This window comes from Varanus komodoensis, unplaced genomic scaffold, assembly GCF_004798865.1.
Source record: "Varanus komodoensis strain SLA01 unplaced genomic scaffold, ASM479886v1 scaffold1, whole genome shotgun sequence".
Classification (NCBI taxonomy): domain Eukaryota; kingdom Metazoa; phylum Chordata; class Lepidosauria; order Squamata; family Varanidae; genus Varanus; species Varanus komodoensis.
Window position 1 is genome coordinate 8,503,451 of NW_025335268.1, and position 20,047 is coordinate 8,523,497.

The 20,047-nt window shown below is 44.8% G+C and overlaps 1 protein-coding gene across 1 annotated transcript in view; it reads left to right on the forward strand.

The window, feature by feature from the left end:
* XDH (xanthine dehydrogenase) overlaps positions 1 to 20,047 on the forward strand; it is a 66,827-nt gene that overhangs the window by 23,995 nt on the left and 22,785 nt on the right. Inside the window, exons 11-24 of the mRNA XM_044437029.1 lie at positions 913 to 1,005; positions 3,457 to 3,608; positions 4,781 to 4,874; positions 6,454 to 6,563; positions 9,262 to 9,446; positions 10,452 to 10,626; positions 11,684 to 11,773; positions 12,150 to 12,319; positions 12,858 to 12,981; positions 14,332 to 14,451; positions 15,301 to 15,397; positions 16,024 to 16,148; positions 17,164 to 17,297; positions 19,532 to 19,619. Of these exons, the coding sequence (XP_044292964.1) occupies positions 913 to 1,005; positions 3,457 to 3,608; positions 4,781 to 4,874; positions 6,454 to 6,563; positions 9,262 to 9,446; positions 10,452 to 10,626; positions 11,684 to 11,773; positions 12,150 to 12,319; positions 12,858 to 12,981; positions 14,332 to 14,451; positions 15,301 to 15,397; positions 16,024 to 16,148; positions 17,164 to 17,297; positions 19,532 to 19,619 (1,757 nt within the window). The remainder of the gene's footprint in view (positions 1 to 912; positions 1,006 to 3,456; positions 3,609 to 4,780; positions 4,875 to 6,453; positions 6,564 to 9,261; positions 9,447 to 10,451; positions 10,627 to 11,683; positions 11,774 to 12,149; positions 12,320 to 12,857; positions 12,982 to 14,331; positions 14,452 to 15,300; positions 15,398 to 16,023; positions 16,149 to 17,163; positions 17,298 to 19,531; positions 19,620 to 20,047) is intronic.

Consider the following 20,047-nt stretch of genomic DNA (forward strand, 5'->3'; position numbering starts at 1 on the left):
TTTTTTCACTTTTGCAATCAAATGCTGCCATTTCCCTCCTCTTAAAAAAAAAATCTCTGAAAGTGCTTGTTAGACACAGAAGTGAAACTTAGAGACTCACAACATTGTCTAAAGAACCCGCAAACACCTCTGTGCTGGGAATGACAAGAATGCAATAAATGCCTTATGTAGAAAAGTTCCGCATGCCAGTGTCTGGGCAGCAAAAACTGAGAGAGGGCTATTGCGCTCCTGACTTTCTCATGGTTGGCCACCATGAGAAATAGGATGTGGAGTAGATGGGACTTTGGCCGAGTCAATAGGACTCTTCTTATGTTTTTGTGACGTACTAGTGTTTCACAAAACACTTTGCTTACGGCTCTGGCTCGGAGACCATTCGTTCCCCATCTGGGTTCCTGAGTGCCTTCAACTTCCTGCGCCCTCTTGGGAAATAGACACACGCATCTTACATTCTGAGTATCTTAAAAGCACACACTTCGCAGCTGAAGGGTGTGTGCTAACCAGACCAATAGGATTTCCTCAAAAACATCACCTCTAGACCTCCAGTGCATGTATCTTAATCCCAAGGCCTGGCCCCTGCTTGCATTTTCTTACTTCATGTTACCAAGAAAGATAACAGCGGGCATATGAATCACATATTGCAAAAGTGGTTGTTGACACTGCTGGGTAAGTGAAAGCGTTCCTCTGGGCCTTGGCCATAAGCTTGCAGCGCGAGCAGCGCGAAGCCCGTCTCTTGCTGATCTTGCAGAAGCGGCTCCGAGGGTTGGTCTCACTGTCAATATGGGACAGTCACTGAGACAGGTGGCAAGTGGGCTGGAGCTTTTGCATAACAACTCTGCTGTTCCATTGGTAAACCTGCACATTTTGGCTGCCTGCCATGTCTGCTTTGACCTCACTGGATTTTGTCTCCTTAAGGTATTGAAATGAGGTTAAAGAACATGCTGTACCCTGTGATAATTGCACCAACCTGGATCCCGGAAATGAACTCTGTTCAACATACAAACGAAGGTATGGAGCAATGCTCTGCTCGCCTCAAGGGCCTGGCAAGGTGTTCTGGTGATGGGCGAGGCAAAGCTGGAAGCAACACAAAGGACAGCAGCTCTTCAGCTCGGGGCAGGAGCCCTTCCCCTTGCACTTTCTTCCGTGCCTGTAATGTATTGGTTTTGCCTAGGTGGGCAAATTGTAATAAAACTCATAGCACATCGCATAAGTTTAGTGAACAAGAATTCATAGAAATGTTCATTGTTCCATGGGAGGATAATATTGAGTAAAAATGCAGAATGCTGATCGATCCCAAGGCTGAGCACACAAGATGGGGCTGGGAAGGATAAAGGGGGAGAACAAATAGGCAGGTAAAATGGGCAGCCCATAAAGGCTTGCCAGTGTCCTAGAGTGCGTATGTGGGATGGGGAAAAGGCAGACCTCCATCCATGCTCAACTTTAGCCTGGCTAAATCTACTTTCAGTCCACCCCTGACTTAGAGGGGAAGGACAGGCTGTCTGCCTTTCTGGTTCATCCCAGAAGCAGGCATCCATTAACTGTCATACTTACCCAGAGAAACAGAAGCTATCGAGGTTACTCCTCTCCCCTCTACTGCCCTAAGTCAGTGAATAAAATGTTGGTAGGTGAACTGGGACAGTATTCTCTGAGCTGCTGCACATGGGATAAATGCAATAAAGGCCTGAGAACCTGTGACACTTGTGAAGGCAATTACAGCCTATAGTTGGATAGACTAAACTCATGGTTTTGTTGCTATTAATGGCTGGCATTCAGGTTTCTACCTCAGTCTTCCACATGTAAACTTATCAGTCCACACCACAGCTGCTTGCCATAAAGAGAACACCAATGCAGGAAGAGGAACTGCTATAGACTTTGTGAAGAGGATGTAATGAAGGACTCAAGAAAGTGAGCCCAGCTGAATTCTAATCTTTAAGAAAAGGCAAAAAAAAAAAAAAAAGGGTCAGCACTGATATGACCAATGAAAAATTATGTACCTATTCCTATCCTAGGCATCAATATGAGTTTGACTAAAAATAAACATGGCTCTACCAAATATGTCCACATAAAATGTTCACTAAACTCTGGCCGGCAGTGTAACAATCCACCCACTTTTGCTTTTGTTCTCAGATTATCACTTTAGGCCAAGATTCTCAGCCATACACAGTTTTGTTTTTTTCACAAGGAAAAGGAAGGTGGAGGTTTTTCAGGACGGAATTGCAACTGAAGCAAAGTGTGATTCTCCTTTACCTGCCTTGTCTGTCTGAATGTACTCGGTGCTCTAATGTCTTAAGTTGTGCCCTGAAACGTATTCCCTGGGTGATGGTGGTCCCACAGGCTTAGTGCATGGAAATCTGGATAAGTTGGCCTGGGGAAACTGAGTCTCAAAACCATTAGGTAGGTTGGCTAGCTTGCTGTTTAATGAAGTCACCTGACTTCCGGAGAAGCATGTCGGGCAAACTGCCACTCCACCGAGGCAGCCATTTTCTGATTCTTTGTAGGATTAAGATCAGCTCCTTTGCATTCCCTCCTCCCCAGTTTTTTTTTTCCCCTTTGCCTTTCTATACGTTCCATTACTCAACCACAAAGTGGCACTGTGGTATAGCAGAAATGGAAAAAAACACACAACCATTTTGTAGCATTTTGCAGCATTCTGGCTCTTTAATAGTTCATTATCCTTCTTCTTTTAAAAAAAAAGGCAAAGAAATACTTAGCATGGAAAAGACTCTGGAAGCTGATAACGTTGTGTAAAGCACTGGCAAACTGCCGTTGGTGTGGAGCAAAGTTAAGGGAATAAGCACCTCATGCAGCAAAGCCCAAACACACACCCTTTCAAATACAGCAACTCTTCTCACAGGTATCTTAGTGCATGTGTGTAGCACAACTGATTTTTCACAACAGACTACGAACAGGGCATTTCTGAAATTGCTTTGTGGCTTTATGTCCCCTAAATCTAGCAAGTGGCCAAAAATGACAGAATCCTGTCTTGTTGACAACTTTTCAAATTTAACAGTGCGGCAGTTCCCGATGGCCGGGAGGACAGGTTCCCTGCCCCCTGGAATTAGATCAGGCTGGACAGCCTTTAGGGACCGCAGGGGGAGCCATCCCCATGCCTATTGCTTCCCTGCAGAGCTGCAGCTGTTTGGCAGGAGCCCAATTCTACGGGAAAATGGGGCTTCTGCAAAATTATTTTGCTCAGGACGTGTGTGGATCATCCTCATTGTGTGACCCATGTGATGGCAGCTTCCGCAGAAGTGGGAGAGATTCAGGGACCAGGACACCCAAGAGTGGCTGGTGCATGCATCCTCCAAGGGCCAAGGGAAATGAAATCTGTCCTGGTTCTCCTGGAAGACCAGAATAAAGATCTTGAGACTTTCACTGACTGCCAGTATTTGGTCCTCTTGAATCCTGGGAATGTGTATTAGAACAATGGCCAAATCTCTCTTGTGTCTGATTTTCCAGGAATAAGCTTTGGTGCCTCCTGCACGCTGAGACGCATGGAAGAGGTTCTGCAGAAAGCTGTAGCTGAGCTTCCTCGTTATAAGTCGGAGGTGTTCCAGGCTGTCCTAGAACAACTGAGATGGTTTGCAGGACCTCAGATCCGAAATGTTGCTGTAGGTTTTTGCTAGGGAAGAGAGAGGAAAGTGTGATGTGCTTTGTGGTTGTACTTCCTGTCTGACACTGGCCTCCTTCATGTGTTACTTGCATGAAATGGTGCTAGCATGATCAAGGGGCCCTGCACATTGGAAACCCTGATGTCCATGCATGGCACCCCCGAGGAAAAAGCCTATCTCAGCCTTCCTCAAACTGGTGCCCTCCAGACATTTTGGACGACAGCTTGCGACATTCCTGACCATTGACCATACCATTTGGGGCGGATGGGAGCTGAAGAACAAAACATTTGAGGGTATTGGGTTGGAGAAGGCTGGCCAGCACACGTACTTCTCCATGCCCATAGACTTTCCTGAAGGGATGCCCACAGCACGGGCACTGGCAGTGGGGTGAGTGAATTGAAGGCATCCTTCCCCAGCCTACAGACATTCACATGTTTCAGACTACAGCTCCTATAATCCCTGCTAGCTGGGGCTGGTGGAAAACCTTTTTTATTTTCCCAACATTTTAACATTTAATTGGTTTTTTCTTTGTTTTTATCATTAATGATTGGATGCAGTGTGTTGTTTGTTGGTATGTTGTTGTTATTGTTGTTTTTTGTAAGCCGTCCAGGGACTCTGGTATTGGATGGCATATAAAAACTTTAAATAAGTAAATAAAAGTCGTAGTTCAAAACATCAAAGGCACCAGTATATGGAAGGTTACTGTAAGAGAAAAAAAATCCTAAAACTCACTACATGCCATACAGGGAGTTGTAGGACTATGCCTACCAAATATGTGTGGAGTTATACTCTTAATTATCTATGTACTAACTAATTGCATTTCTATTGTGCCCAACTGGTGGTTCACATAACTGAAACACCCCAAAATACAATGTGATAATAAATTCATTTCATACATTAAATCTGCCAGTTGCTCATCTTAAGAATCATGGCTAGCCAGAGTTGGGCTCATGAATGGATGCAGAGCCTGTGTGATCTACTTGTGCTGCAGCTCAGGACTTTGCATCCTGCCTTAATAGTATCATAAGTTTTGCAAAAATCGGAATCTTCTGGCTCTGCCTATTTTCCCAAACCTAGTAATGGTACTAATGTTGCCTGTAAAACTAAAAAGCATTTCAGTGATGTCTTTTGGGCTGACACCGAAGCCATGCATTTTCTGTATTTCATTTCAGGCTGTTGGGGGAAATATAATGACTGCAAGTCCGATATCTGACCTAAATCCAGTGTTCATGGCAAGTGGCAGCAAGCTGACTTTGGAGTCAAATGGTGAGCCTCCCTGCATTTTAACTGAGGATGGCTGCTGGGGTCAACTATCATCCAACTCCTAGTTTGTTAGGAGAGGTTAAAAAGTGTCTGATGAGAACTGCTGTTCAGGCTCATATTCTCTCTGGGCTAAGTCAGGCAGAGTTTCAAGGCTTGTTAATCCCATCTGCCTCAGTGGAGAATAATTGGATAGCTTTGTAACAGTTCGAGTGACTCAGGACTATAGGGGAGGTCAGATCCCATCCCCTGTAGACATTTTGATGACCTTGGGAGGACGAATCCAACATCAGACCATTCCCACCCTACCCCCTTTGCAGCCTCTGTGGAAAGTGCTACAGCAGCGGTTCTTATGAGGCTGCAACAGTGTCCTTGGAAGAGCTCAAAGAGGTTAAACGGGGGATATTCTGGTGGTGAGAGGCCAGGATCCTTCATTTTCTTAGTCAGTGTCTCTGCTTGCAACCAGGTAGGTCAGCTATACAGGTCTGTGGCAGCACAGGAGAGGCAGAAGCTCCCACCTGCGAGGCTTCTGCCTATTGCTAGAGAGCACCGCTGATCCGTCCCATTCCAGCAATGAGGCTTCAGGTTGTTTCTGGGGTTTCCCTAGGAAGCACTGGGCCCCTGTTGTGTTGCTGGTAGGCCGCATTACTGGCCCAACAGGATGAGGTGCACAAGCAGCGCTAGATACTGATCAGTGTATTTGGTATCAGTTGAGATCTTGCAGTATTTGATGAGAGATAAGCTCTGATAGTATTTGACCATTTGGGGAGCTGATATGCCCTGGTCTGTCACGACAGCTATCAAACATTTTATCTCTAGGGAAGAGTTTCTGTATCAACATCTGTCAAGGAACCCAGACATGCAGAGGAGGATCAGAAGTAGTTGGCAAACTGTTTTCAGTTGTTATCCTTGCTGAAGAATTATTACCATATGACGTTTAACAGTGTACTGTAGTAGTTAAGAGCACCTGGGACTCAGATGACCTGGGTTCTAGTCAGGGAGCCAACTGGGTGACTTGGGACCAGTCATAGATTCTCAGTCCAACCTACCTCACAAGGTTGAGAAGACTGAGAGCATCAGGAGGAGAATGATATAAGTTACTCTGAGTTCTTTAAAACAAAAAAGGGGGATATAAATCTAATAATCAATCAGTCAGTCAGTCAATCAATAGTGTTTGATGGGTGACACACCAATATTTTTCCCATTCCATGGGTTTGCCTTGCCTTGAAATGAACCTAGTCTGTAAGGGCACCCTATCTGTAGAACTGTTGGCGTCCCACACCTCTTGACCCTTTCAGAAGTGTCTTCAGGGGATCCTAATCCTGAAAAGAGATGCTGATCTCAGTCATTATGTGACATAGCGCAAGATGCAGGCACATGAGACATATCATGGGAAGAAATCATTGTGATTCCAGTTTTGCCCGAGCTGTACCTGCTAGGAGAAGGCATCGCTCTCTCAGTGCTGCTCCATGGTTTTCCTTGTGGAGGCAAAACATCAGCTAGGCTGCAAGGAATGACTGATAGATGGTACGGCACGGGAAATGGTCTGCTTGCACATTCCACCCACCTTCTTCTTTCCTTACAGAGGGCAGCAGGACTATAAAGATGGACGAAACGTTCTTTACTAGCTATAGAAAGACTATACTAAAGCCTCAAGAAATACTGGTCTCAATTGAGATTCCATTCAGCAGGAAGGTGAGGAGACTGGGATGCACATTGTCTTCCAAACACAGTTTAATGCCTTTATCGTGAATGCCGTTTTAATCTCTTGGCTATCCTAATCAGTGCTGTGCCAGGCCCTGCCCTCTGCTACCATAAAATTCTTCCCTCCCTGTGAAAGGAGTATTGCTTTCATCGTCTCTTGCACAGGAAGGGAGAGAATGTCACCACATTTTCTCATGGGGGGAGCAGAGATTGCATTTTCCCATTTAGTGTTGGAGGGGATCCTCTTTGTGTTCCTTTTAGTCTAAGAATTCCTTCTGCCCTGTTGCAACTATGTGCAACTTATCATATAAAGCCATAGAAAGGGCCCATAAGGCCATGGGGCCCAACCTCCTGGGGCCCAACCTCCTGCTTCATGCAGGACTCCACGCTAAAGCATCTTTAACAGATGGCTGCCTGGTTTCAGTGTGGGAGTCCAAGACCGCCTTAGGTAATTGGTTCCATCGCTGTACTCTTCTCACATGGAGCTTTTCCTGATGCTCAGGCAGAATCTAATGCCCTGTAACTTGAGCCCATTATTTTATGCCTTACACCCTGGAATGACCAAGAAGAGATCCCAACCTGGAATGGTATGTGGCAACAACCTTTCAAGTACTCGAAGAGCGCTATTATACCTCCCCCAGTCTCCTTTTCACAAGGCTAAGCATGCCCAGTTCTTTTAGTCTCTCCTCCAGAGGCTTTGACTCCAGCCTCCTGATCACACACCTTTCACCTGCTCACCATCTTCCCCACTAAGGTACTGCATTGCTTTCTCAATTACAGTAGTTATTTCAAAGTTTATAAACCTAAATGCACACATGCGTATTTCAGGCCAACCGGTGTATTCCTCTGTCCTGGTTTTTGATGATGCAGCCACCCCAAAAGGGCTGCAAAACAACTGAAAGGGAAGGAAGGAGGGGTTGGCTAGACGTTGCGTGCAAAGGATTCACTTGCTTCACTGATGACAAAGCAACTTGAAGGGTGGGGGTTATTTAAAGCTCAGCAAGGAAAGGTTTTTCCCACACTCCATTTTTTCCACTCCAAATCACACGCCCTCAGAGAGCGACCATATGACCCCTAAGGCACTGCCTGGGGAGCTGTAGGATTCTTCAGATCTGAGGTAAAATAAACTAAGTCCTTAGACAAGGGCATGATCCAGTGAGTGGGCAGAGGAGGAAACCAGGGTTGCCAGGAGGCAGGGTGCCCTGGCTGGGCTCCAGCCTGCTTCCCACCTGAAGTACCTCAGCTAGATGGCCAAACCTGGCTGATTCGCAAAGCATCCCTTGCTCTGCAGAGGATGCTCAGCCTGCCAAGTTCAGAGGCTGGCAGGGCCAGAGACATCAGGTATCTTGCAGGACAAGGGTCAGATCTCAGGCAAGGGCAAAGTCAGCAGCGGGCCTCAGTTGAAGGCATGGCAAGGCTGGAGGCAGACCCACACTGCAGCTGCCGCAAAAGCCCCGGCTGCCGAAGAAGAGCTGAGTGGCCCAGGGAAGCCATTTCAGAGCTCCAGCTCTGCTGTGAGATTGCAGGGGCTTTGCAAGTGCCCACAGACGTGATCCTGGTTCTGCAGGCACTTGTGGTGTGCACTGTGCTGCTCTTCACCACCGCGACGGCAGGGGAGCTGTGTCCAAGCGGAAAACCAGCTTTCCTGGCCTCAGCTGCCCTCTGCATCTGCAAGAAACAGGGCAAGCACACACACAGTGAACTGCTGGAGCAAACGGTCCTAGTGCCCTCAGGTGAAATTTGCTTGTCCCGTCAAGAGATATCTAAAGGGATCACAGAGGAATTTGCCCCAGAGCCCAGAACAAGGTAGATCCTTCATGCCCTTCAGACCAGCATCGCTGACCACACAGAATTTTTGATTATGATCTACAAACTAACAAACAAGGATTCCCAGCATTACAGCATCTTCAGAAGGACCCTCGTCTCCTTTGCAATGATGTGCAACCATTCCTTCCGAGCCACAGGTGTGCATGGGACAGGTGTGGGCAACTTGTGGGCTTCCAGGCTGTTTCGCCTAGGACTCTCCTCACCCCTGATTATGCCATCTAGTGCTGAGGGATGCTGCAGGCCAAAACATCGGATGGGCCACAAGTTGCTTGCTGCTGCCTTAGAAGGGCTAACCCTTGTGCTTTTAAGTATAACAGTGGGGTAGTGAAATCCCTCCTGTTTCCTTGTGCTTCCTATCTGGCCACAGCAAGCTCTGCTGTGCATGTGTGCGTGTTCTTACTTTGTAATTGTGCTCAAGGTCACGGATTTTCGTACTATCTCACCTGAGGGGCTGCCACAGAACAGTAAAGTGAACATGAAACACAAAAGCCCTAAGAACCACAAAATGCAGAACAGCCCAGTTCCCTTTCCAGATGTCCACCTATGTGTCTTAGGGTCTTTCTTAAACATGGAACTATTCATATGGATTGCTGTGCAGAGTAAAAATAAAGTGGTGTGCATATTTTAATCCTGTCACTCCTAGAGCTTGGTCCTCCCTCCCTCCCTCCCTTTTCCATATATGCCATTCTGGCTTATGTCTGCCACTGCTTCCATGTCTTGGAAGTATCCTGTGAAACAGCAATTCTCTTATTTTCGCCTCTGTTCCTAGAAAGGGACTCTTGGTCTGCCTGTATTCTGTTGCTCCCACCTGTGATCAAGGTGAGCAATGGAGGCAAGCATTTGTTTCTGTTTCTCATCCTAGGGCGAATATTTCTCAGCATTTAAGCAAGCTTCACGGCGGGAGGATGACATTGCCATTGTGACCTGCGGGTTGAGGGTCCTGTTTCAAGAGGGGACGGATCGAGTAAAAGAGATCAAGCTGAGCTATGGAGGAATGGCTCCCACCACTGTACTGGCTGTAAAGACGTGTCAGGAGCTTGTTGGGAGGTATTGGAACAAAATCATGATATTACACAATAGGGGAAGTTCTTACAGGGCTCCTGCACAAGAGTTTGGTGAGTGAGAGAATATTATACAGGAGAACCCCTTGCTGGCAGTTTCTGTCCACGTATTGTCTGTCTGTCTGTTTATTTAAAACATTTGTATCCCGTCCTATACATAGAAGTCTCAGAACGGTCCAGCAACAAAGGCCACCATCATATCTATAATAATAACCAACTAAAACAAAAATTAGATCTTAATATAATGGGAAAATAAGAAAGGTTTGGCCTGGCACTGAAAAGAATAAAGTGTCAGCTCCAGATGCACCTCTTTGGGGAGCATGTTCCACAGCTGGGGCACCACCACTGAGAAGGCCCTTCTCTGGGTAGCCACTCTCCTAATCTCTTTCAAAGAGGGCTCCCAAAAACGACCTTCAACCCAGATCTTAAGGTGCGGGCAGGTACATAGAGGAGGACACACTCCTTCAGGTAACCAGGTCCTAAACCATTTAGGGCTTTATAGGTTATCACCAACACCTTAAATTTGGCCCGGACTTCAGTGTAGGTGGTAAAGGACCGGTGTTATGTGTGCATATCTGCCAGTCCCTGTTAATATCCTGGCTGCTCTGTTCTGGACCAACTGAAGTATCGGGACCATCTTCAAGGGCAGCCCCACATACAGCAAGATGCAATAGTCCAGCTGGGAGGTTACCAGAGTGTGGGTCACCATTGCTAGGCTCTGCTCATCCAGGTAAGGGCACAGTTGATGAACCAGCTGAAGCTGAAGGAAAGCACCCCTCACCACAGCACCCATCTGGAGTTCCAGGGATGCCTCCGGGTGGAGGAGCACTCCCAAATTGCGCACCTGTCTATGTTGGCCACACTGCTTACCACAGCCGCTGTTGGCAATGCAGGTGCCTTGAACATGAGCAAAGCCTAAAGGCTTGTACCAAATGGGCTGTAAGGCAAGTGAATGAAAGTTTGGGGCTAATTGTGGTGTGCTTCTTGGCAGGGAGTGGAAAGAAAATCTTCTGCAGGAAGCCTGCCACAGACTGGCGGGTGAGATGAACCTGTCCCCCTCAGCTCCGGGCGGCATGGTGGACTTCCGGCGGACTCTTGTGCTCAGCTTCTTCTTCAAGTTCTATCTCACCGTGCTTCAGAAATTACACTCAGAACTCAGTGAGAATGTGAGTGCTTCCATCGTCTTCCTGGAATGAGGGTTGAACAAGAATTCACAGCACATGAGACAGATGCTGCTTCTGTTGAATTCTGGGAGTTCTCAAACAACTGGGGCATTGTGGGGAACTGGTCTTTTGGTGGGCATTCTGGCAACTGCTTAGGTTCTGTGTACTTTAGAATTTCTCTTTTTATGTTAGGAAGGGTCGAGAAACATTTCTTTGATATTCCTGCTATCTCAGCAGACATCCTGGAGAACTTCTACCACTAGAATTTTGCAATATGTATTTAGCGCTTTTCTACACAAGGCTGTTAATCCGCTGCATCTGATTTTGGTTTTGCTACAGAGGACTGAGCTCTACAAAGCTTTTCCTTTCCTGCTTTTCTGCTACATAACCACTAGTGGTGCTGTGGTATAGCAGAATAATGCAATTACACAAGTGAAGCAATGCATTTCGTTTTGCTTTCAAAAATGATGCTGCATTTCCCTGCAATGGTGGTCTTAAAAACATTGGCCATTGTCTAAAGAACCTGTAAACAACTGTGGGTGGGCAATGGAGAGCTTGTGAGAAACAACTCATGTAGAGAAGCTCTTAATAGGATGGACTCATAATACCTTAAATTGTCCAAAGCAGAATTAAACAGTGCTTGAGAACCTCCAATGAAGAGGCTTCCTGGGATATGAAAGCAAAGTACCGTTCAACCTATCACTGTTGGGTGTGTGCTTGTCATGGAAGCCTTACGGGAGTGGAAGGATGGATGTGGCACATCTGGAAAGGACCCCAAAGAGTATGGGATGGACTAAATAGCATTTTTGGGTGATACTACACATGTCTGCTTAAAATATATCCCAGTGGGTTTAATGATACTTAGTCCCAAGTAAATGTTTATTTAAAGTATCCACAAAGGGTTCTTTACAGTAAGTAATACAGGTAGTGCTAGCTATTGGAAGGGGCTTCTCAATTTTTTTAAAAAATAGTAATGCTCTTGCCCAGGTTATAAGATGAAAAGATGTCACTTCCTCTAGGAGAAATCAAATTAAAGTTGTGCCCCAAAATGTTTTTGCAGAACAATCTAGGTGACATGGTCCCCTCGAGCTACGCCAGTGCCACTGAGTTATTTCGCAAAGATCCCATCAATAACGTACAGCTGTTCCAAGTAAGTACACAGAATCATGTGCTCAACCTTCCAACAGCTGTTATACCTTGTGCTGTCCTTTTGCTTCATTTTACAAACCTGCTTGGCCTTTGCTCTTCCCTGAGCCTTACACTGAACAAGTCCGATATTTAGTATTTCCTCCCTTTTCTCAGTTAATGATTTGTGGATTTGGGTGTGTAAGTGCTTCCTCCTTTCAGCTCTAGATAGAAGGAGCTGTCCATGGGTTTGTATATGCTGAATATTATTTCTCTACACCTCCCTGCTGTTGCTACTGGAGCTTATGCAGTATTTCAGTGGCATAATGTATCCACGCTGGGCTTGTTCATCTTGGAGCGACAGCCCAGGAATGGACTACCATCCTCTGGTTCTGTTACAGGAAGTGCCTCCTGGGCAGTCTGTTGAAGACACTGTCGGACGACCTCTGGTGCACCTCTCAGCTGGCAAACAGGCGAGCGGGGAGGCCGTCTACTGTGATGACATTCCTCACTATGAGAATGAGCTGTACTTAACGCTGGTCACCAGCACCAAAGCCCATGCTAAGATTGTGTAAGTGTAACTGTGATTACACAAGTGATTGTGTAAGTACTGCTTCAGTAAGGGAAATCTTTGCTTTTTCAAACAGTTACCAAATTGTGGGTCTTAGGGTTACATCCAATACTAGTCCTGTTTAGAATAGGCCCATTGAATTGAATGGGACTTAGGCTAGACTAATGGTGGTTTTTATGTTGCAAAGGGCCCTGGGGAAGAACAGGGTGTCTCTGCCTGCTGCTCTCCAAAAACCACGTTCCATCTGCTTTTGACTAGAATGAGAATTCAGGGAATATTTGTGCCTCGCACACATCTCAGAGGGTAGCTCAAAATCTGCAGGGGTAGAAGCACCCACCTGCTGCACAACAGCTTCGCATATGTACACTGAGGACTTAGAACTTTGTTGAGGAAGTCCTTTCTTCAGTTTCAGCCTGCAAAAGGCTCCCTGCCCGGTGAGCCGTATGGCTAGTGGGGCAGGATAAAAATCAAATACATAAATAAAGATGTGGTTAGATAGCATGAAGTAATCCGTCTTTGTGCTCCTCTTGCTCCTCAGTTCTATTGATGCCACTGAGGCCCAGAAGGTACCTGGCTTTGTGTGTTTTGTCTCTGCCGAGGATGTTCCAGGGAGCAACGTCACGGGGATTGCCAATGATGAAACTGTCTTTGCAAAGGACACCGTATGCAACTTTGCTTCATTCACTTCATTCATAAAATGTTATCCCTAAGGAGTTAATTGTATATTTAGAGTGAAGTTTATCCCTAAGAAGTTAACATTACTTTATTGTATATTCAGAGTGAAGTTAATTTGCCAAATATTTGCCAACTTTTCACCCTAAAATGGAAGCTTTCAGTACTTTTTCACTCATGCCTGCCACCCAAAAATTAACAGAATGAATTGGTTGAGTAATTGTAGTAGATTTGTGCTTTTTTTAAAAGGAGAATCCTTCATAATAAAGGAAGAGGTGTGGGGCACTGGCTGCAATGACAAATATTATGCACATTAATTGTGAGGATTTTGGTGATTTTCTAATGAAGTGTTAACTCCCACATAGCTATGACAGGAACTAGAAAACAGAAAATGAGGGAAATTTAGTGACAAAATGGTGCAGAGCACAAACTTGCACTGTTTGAATGGATGAACCATACAAAACTGAGCAGGTGCAGACATACCTTGGGATTGCAGTCTTATACATGCTTAGCCAGTGAACTCAGTGTAACTTACTTCTAAGGAAAACTGCAGCCTTAAGTGATAGCAATGAGCAGTCACATACTCTGGTAACACACACACACACACACACACACACACACACACACACACACACACGGTCCTGCTGGTGTACAAATAAACTGTATAAAGGAAGTCACAGCCTTGAGTTTACAAGAGCTGAGCAGGGCTGTGAAGGACAGGATATTAGAAAGGGCATTCATTCATTCATTCTGAATCATTGTTAATGTCTTTATTTATTTATTTAAAACATTTTTATGCTGCCCCCATTGCAACAAAGCCTTGGGGCAGCTCACAACAAAAGCAAAATACATAACTATAACAATTAAACAGTAAAAATATTAAAACCCAGAGCATCTCGGCTTAAAAAATTTAAAATCCTATAAATACAAATAAATTAACAATTAAAATGAGTTTTAAATAAAAAGGTCTTAGCCTGGTGCCAAAAAACAAATAACTATCTACTGTATGTTATTGTTATTATACTTCGTTGTAAACTGCCTAGAGAACTTCTGCTACAGGCAGTATAGAAATGAAATAAATAACAATAATAAAGGATCCTGTCCAACTTAAATAACAACAATAAAATAATAGGGTCATCCTAAGTTGGAGATTGCTTGACTGCCCATAAGAACAACAAACTGTTGTACAACAGTTTATCCAACATTCAAAACTGTGTCCAATTTAATTGACATTGGATTTCAAAAAATATATCAAAAAATGAAATGTTCCAGATAAACAAGAATGGTCGCCTCAAGTTTCTCAGAAGTCAGTTAATAAACTGAAGTGTTTTGAATCTTAGGCCACCTGTGTCGGCCACATAATTGGTGGGGTGCTGGCAGACACACAAGAACATTCCCGAAGAGCCGCAAGAGCAGTGAAGATCACATACGAAGATCTTCCACCTATTGTCACCATTCAGGTAAGACAGTAACACCAATGTGATGCTCCTCTCAGTCCCGAACTCCTGAAGATTTAGCCTAGGTCCTTCTAAAAGCGATGTCTTTGGAGGCAGCTGCTCGGCTTTCTGATATAGGTGTGTGTGTGGGAGAGGGGGAGGGAGGGGGGGGAGAGAGAGAGAGAGAGAGAGAAAGAGAAAGCAAGCAAGGTAGAGATTAATCTGTACACATTGCTTCTACGAGCACAACAGTACCTGCAGAGGTGGAGTTGCTGTGCTGGATGCTGCCCGATCTGAGTTCAGCCTATGCATTCTCTATATTGAGAGAGCTTTTCATGTTCTGGTGTGGGTATTTCATTGGAAAAGAGCCCTATATGCAAAGAGGCTATTATTCCCCATAACCCTGATGCATATAAACTGTATCTCCAGGAAGATGGTCCCAGATGGCTTTCAATCCAAGCATTGGTCAGACACAGACTTACTTAGCTTTAGTGGTCTAATTGCTTGTGACGGTTGGGTTGGGTCGTGTTGGGTTCTAGACATGCGGGGCTGATTCTGGTGAACAAGAGGTACAGCTAAGGCAACTAAATTGCTGGTGGCAGGGTTCCTGTGAAAAGCAGGGAATGTTGCTTGTGCTGCACCCAGTCATGTGCTATGCACAATGTCACTTGCTAAAAAATTTGTTTCATACAGCTGTATAGAGGAGCCCGGTCCTCTACAGCACCTGGCCATCCTAGATACTAAATAGGCTAGATTGTGTTTTATTGATGCAATATTATACCAAGCCCAGCACAGAGATATTCTCAGATGTCTAGATAGCTCAGGCAAAGTCAGCCGTTACAAATATCTACTGTCCACATCTGATTTGTACAGGAGGCTATTGAGAAACAGTCTTTCTTTGAGACTGATAGGACAATTGTGAAAGGAAACATCGAGAAAGGATTTCAAGAGGCTGATCATATTGTAGAAGGTGAGCTTCATGTTTATTTTTAATAGGGCAATATGCATTTGTCAAAGTTCTCCTTTCATGTCGTCATCATATGGCTCAGATTCTGTGCTTGAAAATTAATTAGAAAAGGGTGAACCTTCTGAAATTCTCCTTTGTTTGGCTTGGGGGTTTGCCAGTCTCTCTCTGCCCCCAAATCAGGGAAAATCTAGAAACATCTCCTGAGCCAAAATGAGTGACTGGGTGCTAGCAACATGGCAGTTAATGCTGCGATAGGGTATGGTGCAGTCTGGAAGAAGGAGTTCTTTGAGAGAGCTACACTTCTCAGAATCCCCATGCCCAGAGATACCCAGAGAGGGAGAGGAAAAAGCCTCTCTTGCTGCCATTCCTCTGTTAAGGAGAAGTAAGGAGGAAAGGGAAATGGCAGTGTGTGTTCTGGAAGAGATGGTTTGGTTGGGGATGGGAGGAACGAAAAGACTGAAGGGAGTGCAAGACACTGTCTCCTGGGCATTTGGACATTCAGGGGTTGGGCTTCGGTCTTCTGGGTTCCCTGCGACTGCATCTGAGCCAGACTTTGACAAACTCTCATGCCATCCCAGAAAATGACCCTCTGAGCTCCCTTTATTCCTTTCCAACTTTGCCCCCTGCAGGGGAGATGTACCTTGGTGGCCAGGAGCACTTTTATCTGGAGACTCATTGTACTATCGCTGTGCCAAAAGGAGAAGATGGAGAAATGGAGCTCTTTGTATCTACCCAGAATCTAACAAAGACACAAGTGAGTCATCCTCTTGTGGTACATTCCATTTGGGGTGTGTGAAATAAACATGAAAAATATCATTGACAAGTGCTCCTTAGTGCTTCAGAACTGCTTAGAAGTGCTGCAGAGATTTTCTCAGGGCAGAAGGCGAGGAAAGGGTTAAATTCCAACTTCATGTCTGCTTTGACCTCTTTTCACCTCTCCCTCCCATCACATGCAACCAGCTGATGCAATTTTGCTATTTGCACTTATAAACCTGCACAGTAGTTCTGAAGACTCATTTTACATTCAGACTCAGCAACCAAGCAAAGCATAAAATCCTAGCAATTGAGCTGAAACAGAGTATTCTAGATGAAAATAAAAACCCTTCTTTTGCAACAGCATCTGTTGTTTGTCTATGGATAAATAAAAGCACTTCATTTTGTTCTTTTGTGCAGAGGTGCACAACCTTTTTGAGGGCTACGTTCTGTGTTAGACTGGGGCCACACATAGATACCCATATTCCCCCATCCAGCTCATTCCACCCTGCTCACCAAAGCCTCTTCTGCCTCAGTGCTACAGAGCTTGCCGTTTATCAAGCACTCGTAGCAGTGGAAAATCAGTGATCACAGAAGCCAAGGAACTGTGTCCCTGCCTCACCCACCGGCAGCCCAGTTCCTCTCCTGAGCTATGTAGAAGAGGGAGACTGCTGGCTTCGGGGGCTGCACAGGGAGTGGTCAAAAATGTACCCTTGCTTTAGTGCTAGCAATCTGGCATGTCCACCTAACTTACCATACTGTATTGTATTGGTAAGCAGAGAACCAAGAGACGTGGGATTCTAGTTTCTTGATGCTAATATGTAGCTTATGAGAGTCAAGTAGCCCTGATAAAGGTGTTGTGAAGTCTTCACATAAATGCCACTTAAATGTTCATTTATTGGCCTTTCACTGTATTTCTCATACACAAACACACACCTGTGCAGAAGGAGGACTGGTTTTATGTTTTGTTCTGCTATGCTGCTTCTAGGCTGATGCGCATATCTGGTTTTGTTTAGGAATTTGTTGCCAAAGCCTTAGGGGTCCCATCCAATAGAATCGTCGTCCGAGTGAAGAGAATGGGTGGAGGATTTGGAGGAAAAGAGACAAGAAACACAATTGTATCCACAGCTGTAGCAGTGGCTGCGGTCAAGTAAGTTCTGATGAATGGAACTTCTGTTTGGCTACCCAAGGGTAACCTGCTTTCAAAAGATGTTTGTTCTAAGAGGACTGGGAAAATGGATTAGCTTCATGTCTAGAGCTTCTGTCTGTACTTTGCAGGATGATTCCCTCCCTTCTTTTCCTACTACAAATCCAGAACTCTGCTGTGTTTAAGAAATTGGACTGGTCTTTGGCATCACGTAGGGCAGGGTCTCTCTCCCCATGTGGCCGGTTTTTGCACCATGTACAACGTATTGTCATACATCTGTAGGGTGTGCCTTTTGAATGTCCCAGTGCATAGACACATTCTTAGTGAAATCTTCCCACCTGTTTGTTGGAGGGAAAGAACAGTGAGAACTGGGCAACCATATGATGGGGCATTTAGATGGATCACAGGTGAGGCTATCTACATGGTTTTGGAAGAGAAGGACCACTCTCGTCCATGATGCTCAAGAGTGGCATGTGCTTGAACCTGGGCTGTGTAACTGGGAGAGGATACTGAAACCTCTTCTCAGTTGATGCAACTGGTTTGCTGTTCATTATAGTATATAGATTAGTAGAAATAATGGCTCCTTATGGCACATCTCATGCAATTACAGGTAAGGATTACTTGTCCACTGGTTGATAGGTGACAAAATTTTGCAATCACAAGAGTCCTGGTTCAACAGAGTAATGAGAATATTTCTTCCTTCTCAACACAGACTTCATACTCATGTTTCTGCTTCTTGGGAACTGATGTCATAGGAAAACAAAGGGAGGGTGGGAAGGAAGGAAGGAAGCAAAGAAAGTTAAAAAAATGGATTGTGGGGGTGAGGAGTTTAGTGACTCCAAACCTATTGTGAAGAGAGAGTAGGCAGCAATAGTTCACTAAGAGACAACCTAGGATTCTCAAAAGAATTTCACTGATATTTATCATTGGAAGTCTCTGGGAAGGTACATGAAATGTAAGTTCATGGTTTATTGAAATATAGTTTTCCTACTCATATAGCAGAAGTAGGGAACCTTTGGTTCTCCAGATCATGTTGGACTACAACTCTTATCTCATATTTCCGTTGACTATAAGAGTTGGGACTGGTGAGGTTGGAGTCTCACAGAACACAGGTGCTCCACCCCTATTGTGTGGGATGGACATTAAATAGCTTAACTCTTAAGGAAAGATCCATGGGGTTGTTGCAGATGGATGGTTCCTAAGGCATCAAAAGACATTGTGCAGCTATTCCATTTGGCTTTGCTTAATGGCTCTTCTATGATAGGAAAATAATGGAGGAAATGATGGAAAAACACAGAAGGATTACCATAGAAGACAATGATCTCAGGACCCCATGTAAAATCCATGAAACTCTGGTGGAATGGATTTACCAAATCCATATTTATCCAAAATCCATATGAATTTAACAAAATCCATACATTCCTAATATGAAAGCACCCTTAGTCTTCAAAATTGGTAGGGCTGGGTGTTTTATTAGTCCAGTACATCAGATCTGCATCTAATGCAGCTATCCAATGAAGCTCCAGTTAATCAAAAGGTAGTATTAGAACCTCTGAAATCCCAACCAGGATCTTAAAATGGTGGAGTATCCAGGCACCAAATTAGACTCACAGATGGTTAACTAGGGTTCTTTTCAGACTAGGAAAAGAGCAGAACTTTAAAAAGACCCATAATTATTATTTTAAAGCTGGCATGGTTACATCATAACATTGCCTGCTTAATTAAACAGTTTGGAAATAGATCACTGGTAAGATTGACGAAATAACAGGGACTTTAGGTTACTGAAGTCTATGCCTCTCATTTGAATGAACTTAGAACAAAGTAGGAGATGGAATTAATGTTTCATGTATTGACAGCTGGAGGAAGATTAGGAAAAGTAGAGATTAATTAAAATGTAGAAATGATTTAGAGGGAGCTATCAGCTGTCTGAATTTGACATTTGCTTAGATTCAGGGAAAGTAAGATGAAAGATATCAGAACAGGCAGAGTAGTTCCAACTGGAAGGGGGATTGTTGGGTAACCTACCACTCCCAAAGCCCTGCCGTATTGCCTTTGCCAGGGCAGAGAATGTAGAGGGTGTCCCCCGAAAGAGGAGATGTTGCCTGGGCGCCATCGGGATGGGCGTTCTCCCCTGCTGTCAACGAGTTGAAGGAAAAGAGCTTCCCTTGCAGATTGCAAGACAACATTGTCAACAATGTCCATGCTACAGGCTTATTCTGTGCTCCATGTCTTTACAGGGTTGGTTGCCCAGTACGGTGCATGCTGGATCGAGATGAAGATATGCTGATTTCTGGTGGAAGACATCCCTTTCTGGGGCAGTATAAGGTGAAAAGAAAGCAGCTTTAGAACTATACCTTGACATCAATGAGTGCAACAGGCGGCAGTGTCTCAGATGTGCAGCTGAAAGCAACTGCCATGCCATTGCACTGTACTAGTCAGAATTCATGCACTCCACATTCTAAGCTTTTGCCAGTGAATTAGAGCCAATGATGAGAGATGAAGGGAAATGAAAGCCAGATCATCTGAAGGTCTGCAATTTGCCCACCTCAGTTTAGAAACTGTGGAGGTGAATAGATCAATGGTTAACTTGGTAAAATGCAGCTTCTTGTATCCCATCAGAGGACTGAAAGTGCCCAGGTGTGTTTATATTGGGTGAATGGGCTCACTTTGCTTCATTTAGGTCAGCTTTGCTCACCATGTGGGATACGTTGGAATACAACTCCCATCATCCCCAAACAGAATGAGCACTGAGG